The 9,880-nt window shown below is 45.3% G+C and overlaps 1 protein-coding gene across 2 annotated transcripts; it reads left to right on the top strand.

The window, feature by feature from the left end:
• The first annotated feature begins 225 nt into the window (after window positions 1-225).
• Window positions 226-2,403, top strand: LOC112172849 (coiled-coil-helix-coiled-coil-helix domain-containing protein 10, mitochondrial). 2 transcript variants are annotated; one of them, XM_040509664.1, is made up of 5 exons: window positions 226-375; window positions 1,398-1,445; window positions 1,532-1,603; window positions 1,691-1,857; window positions 2,008-2,148. In XM_040509664.1, the coding sequence occupies exons 1-5, from the start codon at window positions 354-356 to the stop codon at window positions 2,053-2,055; spliced, it is 357 nt and encodes a 118-aa protein (XP_040365598.1). In that variant the 5' UTR covers window positions 226-353; the 3' UTR covers window positions 2,056-2,148. The 2 variants fall into 2 exon arrangements, with proteins under 2 accessions (XP_040365598.1, XP_024166113.1); XM_024310345.2 differs by having other exon boundaries at window positions 227-375; window positions 2,102-2,403.
• Window positions 2,404-9,880: the final 7,477 nt, after the last annotated feature.

The following is a 9,880-nucleotide window of genomic DNA, read 5'->3' as shown; positions in this document are numbered from 1 at the left end:
CTGTGATAAATTACATAGATCTCACTTCAACAACTTATCGGTGTAAACACACAGTGTGTGGTAACTGCTAATGGTTAAAAAAAAAAAAAGGGTAGAAAATATAATTACTAAATTTTATCTGTTCAATTCTAGATGGTTCCAATTTAGATGACTCAACCACAACGACGGCCAGGATCTGCTATGCAGTCAAACTATCAGACCAACCTACAAATACAAGCCGCACTTGATTTCAACCCATCACCATATAAAAGTACTAACGCTTCGAGAATTTTACGTACGGCTTCCAGACTCTTCCTCTAATTGTTCGTCTTCCCTCGTCTCTCTTCGCCGCTCCAAATCCTTAATTTTCTACCATGGCTCGCCGCAGCTCAGGAGGTCAGTCTCTTCATTCAGATCTCTCCTCCATTTTTTCTGTATATCAAACCTCCCTTCGGATTATTGTTTTGTATCTGGTTTCCGCCATCTTGGGATAATTTCTTGCGTCTTTGATTTACTGAGAACATGGGGAACTTTTCTCATACATAATTGTGCAGATTTTTTTTTCGTTTTTATCTGATTCGGGTTCGCGGTTTGAAATTCCAAGGGATTTGGAATTCTAGGGTTTGTGCATGTTTTATATTAAATTATCCCAGAAATATTTATTTTAGTTTTGAGAGTAGGGGATTGTGATTGATCGAATGAAAGGAAGAAAAAAAGGGGCTCTCTCTTCCATTATCCGACTCATCCCTTCTTGTGCTGAATCAATTGCTTTTCATTTCATTTATTGGTTCTAAATTGTTAATTTAGTAATTTAAATGCAGTTTTGATTTGTGCAAAGTGTGGATGCCTTCTGTTTTTTTTTTTCCCTCAATTGTTATAAGCTGAATTATGTGTTGATTTTAATACGATGTTCGATAAGTAATTGTGCTCCCTGTGAGGTTCGTAATGTTTAAACAAGATATTTGGTCCAGAGAGTTGGGGATGAAAACCTAGTTCTTTTGTTTTGTATAGCAGCTATAGCTTGTTTTGCTCAGAAATTGTGTGATCGGTTCCTGTTAAATGTAGCTTACGCAGCAGGCATGAATATGTGGTGGACATCTTCATGTCATGTCATATCAAGATGTCTTTATATTCTTATTTTTGGCTGGTGGATAGGCAATTTTCAATGTCTCCTAAAAGAAAGGCAAGGAAATAGTACTTTCATATCATCTAAACAGGCACTTGGTCCAATTGGTTAGGGATGTAAATCAGTATATAATGGTTTTGCTTTGTATATACTATATAGTTTGATTTGCCAAGAAAGTATACCTTGTTAAAAGTATGTGAGCATGACTGTGAGGTGGGTGTCATGCTACGTTTAAATGTATTCATAACTGGTGGATAGACAGCTTATATGTTCTTTTGACTCTCTTGTCCAGGTCGATCTGCTCGTCCAGCTCCTCGTCGTGCACCAGCCCCTGCACCAGGTATTTATACTGAAGACAGTTTACATTGTCATATGTTGCTTTTTACTACATTGGCCTGTTCATTAGTTTGTTTGTTTCTGCTGCAGTTCGCCAGGCTTCTGCTCCAGCTCCTGCTCAGAGTGGAAGCGGTGGGGGTATTGGATCAGTCATTGCTGAGGGTAATGAAAATGTTAATTTAGTTTTGGTGTAAGCTTTTTACAATAGAAGCTTGTTGGCTAACTTGGCTTATTCAAATGTTGTTGCAGGAATGGCTTTCGGCGGTGGAAGCGCCATTGCACACAGAGCTGTGGATGGTTTGTTTGGTCCTCGCACTATTCAACATGAAACTGTAGTCTCTGCTGCTCCAACACCTACTTCTAAGAGTATGGGTGGCTCTGATGCTTGCAGTGTTCACTCCAAGGCATTCCAAGATGTATGTCTACCACTATTTACTTCTACTTTTATTTTCCAGCATGCTTTATGCACAAAAAGATAAAATCCCTTCTCCTATTTTGTTTGGTAATGGGAATATCTATTTTTTGTTTGGTTTTGGAGCAACATAGTTCCTTTGTTAACTCTTCAGGCATGCTGCAAAGCACCATCTGGGATAGTATATCTTAAAGTAAAATGAAATGAGCGGTGGCTTGAGAAATAACTTTACGCGGCTTTTATTGCAGTGTGTCAACAACTTTGGAAGTGATATCAGCAAGTGCCAGTTCTACATGGATATGCTCTCTGAGTGCAAGAACAACTCTGGCATGCTGAGTGCCTAACTGCTGTCATGTTACCCCAATATGAGTACTTAGTAGATCATTTTTCTTAGGTGAATGCTTTCTTTTATATGGTGACGAATAATCTTTTCTGTGGCCATGAAGATTTTTTTTGTGGCAATGGATTTATGATAAATGGTTTTTTCTTATGGTACGAAACCTGCTGCATTATGTACGCCACTATAATATAGACCTAGGTTTGACTTTTATCTGGGTGCAATTGATGGCTCTCTCTCATTGCTTTCTTGCATTAAAATTGAAGAATTCTACGGGAATCAAAAGTTGAAAAAGTGAAAAACCATCCCCTAGGAATCGAAAATTCTTCTACCCACCTAGGTGGGTGGTCACCCAATGTGTTGTCAAGAGAAGAGATCTAGCTTCCTGAGGCGACTGTGCGATCTGAGCCATCAGATCAGTGGGTTGTTAACAAAGTAACTCACTGTCAGCGTTGTTAATTCAGGGAACGGGTAAATCAAACAAAAGAATTAGGGGAAATGATTATTTACCCAATTTTAGCTTAAAAAATTGCTCACTTACCTAAACACTCTAAAAGATTGCTCACTTACCCAAACACTCTAAGAGATTATTTCTCTAATACCCAATTAAGTATTTTTTTTAATTCTTTTTTATTTATTTTTGGGACAATTTTGCCCTCTCCTTCTTTGTCACTTAGTGAGAGAAGTCATCAGAGACCTTGTCGGACTCCAGTGACCAGTGGCCGGCCGGGGACTCCGGCGACGGGTGAGCGGAATCCGGCGATCGGTCACCGGAATCCCGAATCCGGTCGCCGGACTAGTTACCGGATTCTAGCGTCTGAATTTATTACCCCCTAATAATACCCAGTAACCATATTATTGCCTCCCAATACTCTTTTTATTGCCTCCTAATAATCATATTATTACCCCCCAATAATCTTTTTATTGCCTCCCAATAATCATATTATTGCCCCCAAGAATCATATTATTGCCCTCAAGTGAATTGCATAAACTCCCAAAACCAAAATGAATACACTACAAACACAATTGATCAATTTATATGTTCAATTGTACACGTAATTTTTTTTTTCCTTCCTCATTCTCGGAGCTCACAGTATACCCAAAAAAAAAAAAAAGTGCTCTAGCCTGGGCACCCACCGGAGTGTGAGGTTGGCTGGTTTCCTCTAGAAGTGCTTCCTCCAGTAGCAGCAAAGCCCCCATTTCCTCAACCCTAGCATCGCCGCCCCCGCCCACCCCACCACTTGCCGGAACGGCAACCCTAACGCCCCTCCTCCTCCTCAGCCGGACGACGACGACGAGCGTGCCAAGAAGCACAAGCTCATCCTCGGAATCAAACACCAACAACACAATTGCAAACCGACATTGTCGCCGTTCAATTCCGGCCCCTACGGCTCTGATTCCAATGCCAACGACGACGATCCAGACAAGATCAGATCCAATCATACGGTGATCATTGACCTCTGATTGATTGTTTTGATTTTTTGTTCTCTGTGTGAAAACCAGCACACTAGAGAGGGAGAGAGTCTGGGAGGAGAGAGAGTCTGATAGGAGAGAGAGAGAGAGAGAGAGAGAGAGAGAGAGAGAGAGAGAGAGAGAGAGAGAGAGAGAGAGAGAGAGAGAGAGAGAGAGAGAGAGAGAGAAACTGGAGGTGGAGATCGGCGAGAGAGAGAGATAGAGTCTGGGAGGAGAGAGAGTCTTAGAGATGAGTTTCAATTTAATTAATAGATTGGGCCAAAACTGTCAGTAGATGTTAGAGTGGGTAAATGAGATTAAAAAAACTCTTAGTGGAGTAAGTGGGCAATTTTTAAGTTGAAATTGGGTAAGTGGTCACTACCCCAAAAAATTAATCTATCTATGGTGAAATTGAAAGGCGATAGAAGCTAGGAAGGAACAAAGAGAGGTCCTGCAATCAAGGCTGTAATCCTCTTCTAGGGTCGCTTCGCCGGCCGCAAGGGCGTCACTGGAATCAAGAAATCGACGGTGAAGCTAGATCGTGTTTGATTTCAAATATGTGGGTTTAGGAATTAAATGGTCGATCGAATTTTATTGGTGAATAGATGGACAATTGTGTAGCAGAAGAATGTTGAAGAAGGGATTAAAGATTTTGAAATCCCAGGATCTGGAGTCTGGAAGGTTGAACATCAGACAAATTAAGCTAGTTTAAGTGGATAAACTAAAGACAATAATTATAAGTTACAGTGTCGGAGTCAATTCTGATTCATGAGCCGGAGATCTATCGGGTCGCGGTACTTTGGCGAACACACGACGCCGGATATAGAGTTTTGCTAAATTGGAAGGGAGACCCCATTGGCTTTGAATTTGATTTTGATTTGGATTATTTTAATTTTGCAATTTAATTTGGAAGACAATTTTTTTTTTTTTTTGGTGATGGAAAGATTTTTATTCAAACAAAAACTACATTACAAGGAAAAGACCCAAAAAAGGCCCAAAGGAAAAAAACCAACAGACAAAAACAAAATAGGCAAAACAGCCCTACAAGCTTCAACCATAGTGCAGATCCACCAGAAGAGAGATGACATAGTGACGACGCCGCCACCAGCCAACCCCAAAGGTGACACAGAAACGTCACTAGTTCGGCCGGTGTACACACTAGGGAAATCTTCACTAGGTTTGGCACTATCGTCTGGGACCCATCGGGACTCCTAGGTACTATGCCATGGGCCGGGTTAATGACCCACCATGGCGGGGCTCATATGGGATGTCACCCCGGGCACCCAAGACCCGGGGCGTGGCTAGCACAACCCATCTGATTGCACAACAGATTAGGCATCAAGAGAACAGCCTGCGTCCCACATCGAAGATAGGGGAAACTCCTTTCCCATGCTAGGGTATTAAAGCATCAGTACAACCACCTTTCATGGGTAATAACTCCTTTATCCACTATTTACTCAATCCACTTGTATATCAGTTTCTCACTCAGGCATCGGAGAGGCGTAAACCGTCAGGTACGATTTACCCCTCTAACGCTGTGTTCTTGGTTTAGGATTTAGGAGGTGGATCGGTACCCCAGGCGGTATAGCATTCTGTGTGAGGTACCCGGAGAAAGCCACCAGAAACATTGGCGTGCCAGATAGGGGCCTGAATCATGACCTAGCCGGAAGAGACGGCAGGTGAGGGTAGAAGTGTAGCCTGGGGCACTGATATTCTCTTCGGGTACTTCATCAGCGGGGACACCGAGTGTTGGAGGAGAAGTGCACGGTCTCGGATCCTTGGACCAGCAGAACATAGATGACCCGCCAGTCATCCAGGACCAAGTAGCCCCGGTATCAGAACTGGAGTCTATGCGAGCAGAGATCGCAGCCTTCCGGGAACAAGCCAGGATTGATCGGGAACAACAAAGAATCGATAGGGAAACAAATCTCCTTCTACAACAGAGATTGTAGGAGCTGGAAGATGAAAACACCGCGCTGGCCCGAGCACCGGACTGAAGGCACCAGCATAATGAGGCACTCACCCAAGCCCTAGCTAGGGCATCCCAGGTAGCAATAGATGTAAATGCTGCCCCAGTAACAGGAGGCACAGCAATAGATGTAAATGCTGCCCCAGTAACAGGAGGCACCGGCCTCGCTCCAACCCCGTCTAGGGGAAGCGGTCACCGGCTGATCCAGGTACCTGTAGACTTGTTCCCGGAAAGCATGAGACATTTACCACCACCACCATTACCACAGCTAGCTCAAAGTGACCCACCGGTAACTGATTCAAACATGGCGTTACTCTTACAAATGAGCAACTCCTTGCATGCCCTACAGGCAAGGGTAGAGGCAGTAGAGAATAGGGACACCTGGCGATCCCTGACCACTTACGAGGACCGTCCGGGTCCTTTTACCCAACAGGTTAGAGGCGCCATCCGAACAAACATATCAAAGCCACTGAAGATTGACTATAGTGGAATTGGGGACCCGTACTAGCACCTACAGGCTTTCCGCTCACAAACAAAAGCCAAAGGATACACGGATGAGGCGTGTTGTAATATGTTCCAGGAGACATTATCAGGGGAAGCTTTGAGTTGGTTCTACGAGCTGCCGGCCGGTTCTGTAGGGAACTTCAAGGAGCTCGCAGACAAGTTCGTAGCTCGATTCATCTTACGTACTGATGGGATGCATACCCCAAAGGGACTGCTAAAGATTCAATAGGGAGAGAATAAAACTTTGAAGTCTTTCGTTAACCGATGGCAGGCGGCTACCGCTAAGTGTCGGGACCTTAACAAGGAACTGGCTGAGCTGGCTTTCAGGAGGGGCCTAAGGCGTGGAGAATTTCTCTACGGGATTAACCATCACCCCCCGGCTAGCTACGACGAGCTGATGGCTATGACCATTAGGCACGCTCAAGCCGAATTCGAAAAGTACGGAGATAACGTCAGCCTAGAGCTAAGGGTCTCCACCCCTGCCCCGGTGGTCAGGGACGAACCACAAAAAAGGGAGTGGGCCCATAATCAGGAACGATCACCCTATAACTCAAGCAAGAGAAGCAAAGAGTCATCATCCAGGTCTAGCGGTTATGTGACCCCTCAACCTCGCCGGGAAGAAAGGGCACAACAGGCCATGTGAACACCACCACCACCCCCAGTATGGGGTATTTACTATCCTAAACGCTTCGTATGAAACTATCTGGAACAAGAACAAAGAGGAGATACCCGGACCACCACCAAGGAAGTTCCCGAAGAGTAAACTTACCCAGTAGGATACCGGAAGGTTCTATATGTACCATGAAGATGCTGGGCACAATACCAACCTCTGCGTGGCTCTAAAGAATACGATCGAATGGCTAATATAGAAAGGCAGGCTTCAGCGGTACCTACCCGCTAAAGAGATAGGAGTTATCGATGTATACGGCTAGATCTTCACAATCCATGGTGGAGGCCCGAAGGATTTACCTCCCCAGAGGAGGAAGCAAAATTTCAGATTCGGCCACCCAGAAGTGTTCAATTTCCACAAAGCCCTGCAACAAGACAGCGACACTGCGTGGAAATCCGTCACAATCCTGCAGGAGAAGGAAGCTGATCTAAAGATGCCCCATGATGATCCCTTCCTGATCACGCTCCAAATGGACCACTACATAATGTCCTGGGTACTCATAGATACCGGAGCCTCTGTTAGCGTATTAATGAAGGGCTCATTATCTTGTGATAGCTTGGCCCTTCCTCTGTTAGCGTATTATTTAGCGATGCCTGCAAAGCTTTGAACCGAGGAAGGGCCAAGCTATCACAAGATAATGAGCCCTTCATTAGCTTTTAAGGAGATATCGTCCAACCACTAGGATCAGATTACCTATTGACCACGATAGGGGAGAGTCCAAACTGTTCAACCATCAAAACAGAGTTCATTGTCGTCGACTGTGCCTCGTCCTATAATGCTATCTTGGGTCGACCGGCACTCTGGCGTTTGAAGACATTCATCGCAGGCCATATGCTAATGATGAAAGTGCCAACTCCAGTGGGAATTGCGACCAACGGGGTGATCAGGCTGTGGCAAGGCAATGCTATTCTTTGACAGTATCTCAAGGCAAGGGTAAGTCAGAAATGTTGCCTGTGGCCACCGACCCCCTCATAGATAGGTACGAAGATCCCAGAGATGACACCAACTCTGACGAAGAAAGGCCCAGGGCCGTGGAAGACATCGAAAAGGTGGTGCTATTCGAGCAGTTCCCGGACAAGATTGTCAAGATAGGTACCAAATTAGCTCCAGCTATTAGGGAAAACCTAATCTCGTTCCTCCGCTCTAACGCATCCGCTCTTGCCTGGTCATACGAGGACATGCTTGGTATACCAACTGATATAGCCATGCACAACCTTAGCATTGTTCCTTACTCGGCACCGGTAAGGCAAAAGCGAAGAGCCTTCACACATGATAAGTACCGGGCTATCCAGATTGAAGTAAAGAAGCTGATGGCCATCAACTTTGTCAGGGAAGTAACGTATCCCCGGTGGTTAGCAAACGTGGTCATGGTACCAAAGAAGTCACCGGGTTCATGGCGCATGTGTGTAGACTACACGAATCTCAACCGGGCATGCCCTAAGGATAGCTTCCCGCTCCCACGAATTGATCAACTAATCGACTCCACTGCTGGGTACCGGTTACTCAGTTTCATGGAGGCGTTCAGTGGGTACAACCAAATTCGAATGAACCAGGCAGACGAGGAACACACTGCCTTTACCACTGACAAAGGTCTTTATTGCTACCAGGTCATGCCGTTCGGATTGAAGAATGCAGGGGCCACTTATCAACGACTTGTCAACTCCATGTTTGAACAAGTCATCGGTACTATCATGGAGGTATACGTGGACGATATACTGGTAAAAAGCTTAACCTCAGAGGACCACATAACCAACTTATCAATTGTCTTTGCCATCATATTACGCAACGGTATGCAGCTTAACCCACAGAAGTGTATTTTCAGGGTTGAGGTAGGGAAGTTCCTCGGGTACATCATTAGCCACAGGGGAATTGAGGAGAACTCAGAGAAGGTGCAGGCTATATTAGACATGATATCCCCCAATTACCGGAACGATGTCCAGTCCTTGACAGGTAAGGTAGCCGCCCTGTCAAGGTTCATTTCAAGACTCATTGACAAATGCACTCCTTTCTTCAAATTACTGAAAACCCAACACGTCGAAGTAATAGCTTGGTCCACAGAGCACGAGGCTGCTTTTCTCAGCCTCAAGGCATACCTGGCAGTTGTACCTCTGCTGTACAAGCCCATACCCGGAGAGATGTTATACATATATTTAGCGGCATCTTCGACCGCTGTAAGCTCTGCTCTGATCAGGCCCAGTGTACTACACTTGAAAAGGTTACACTGGTGCTGAATCCAGGTACCTGGACATTGAAAAGATAGCATTGGCCCTCCTGATATCGGCTCAGAAGCTAAGACACTACTTTCAGGCACACTCAATTACTGTTTTCACTAACCACCCATTGAGCAGGTTTTGCAGAGGCCAGAGACATCGGGAAGATTAATTAAATGGGCCATCGAATTGGGGGAGTTCGACATCAAGTACCAACCCCGGACAACTATTAAGGGCCAAGCAGCGGCATATTTTATTTCTGAACTGATCCCTCCCTCATGATCCACCCCTAGGATCTGAACTGCCAGCCTCGGACCCACCCCAACCGAGCACTTGGCGATTGTATGTCGATGGCACATCCAACAAAAAGACAAGTGGCGCCGATATCTTACTAATCAGCTCGGACGATCAAGTCTACGAGTACGCCCTCAAGTTTGCCTTCAAGGCATCCAAAATGCAGCAGAATACGAGGCACTCATAGTAGGCCTACAGATCGCCCGGGAACTAGGCGTCCAGCACCTTAGTATCTTCATCGATTTTCAGTTAGTTGTGAACCAGGTCAGCGGTAACTTCGAGGCGAAAGAGCCCCACATGTCTTCTTACCAGGCCCTAGCCCGAGCACTGGTGCAAAGATTTACCTCTTACATTATCACCCAAATACCAAGGGCAGAGAATGACAAGGCAGACGCCCTTGCCAAGATTGTGGCAACTTCTCCAAATCCTACCTACGGAGCCACCAAGGTTGAAATACTAGAAAAGCCTAGCACTTCTAAAACAGTGTCAGAAATATTCACGGTGGACCACACCGCCTCCTGGATGGACCCAATTTTGAAGTACATGGTCGACGGTCTAGCCCCGGATGATAAGGTTGAAGCCAGGAGACTC

This window comes from Rosa chinensis, chromosome 6, assembly GCF_002994745.2.
Source record: "Rosa chinensis cultivar Old Blush chromosome 6, RchiOBHm-V2, whole genome shotgun sequence".
Classification (NCBI taxonomy): Eukaryota; Viridiplantae; Streptophyta; class Magnoliopsida; order Rosales; family Rosaceae; genus Rosa; species Rosa chinensis.
The sequence above is the reverse complement of the archived record's forward strand: the minus strand, read 5'-3'. Positions and strand labels throughout refer to the sequence as shown.

What these genes read in the sequence shown, in the direction of transcription:
- LOC112172849 (XM_024310345.2), top strand. Translation starts at nt 354, where the DNA reads ATGGCTCGCCGCAGCTCAGGAG. An exon ending in GGCTCGCCGCAGCTCAGGAG is followed by an intron (nt 376 to 1,397) that starts GTCAGTCTCTTC and finishes TCTCTTGTCCAG; the next exon opens with GTCGATCTGCTCGTCCAGCT. An exon ending in ACTCCAAGGCATTCCAAGAT is followed by an intron (nt 1,858 to 2,101) that starts GTATGTCTACCA and finishes CTTTTATTGCAG; the next exon opens with TGTGTCAACAACTTTGGAAG.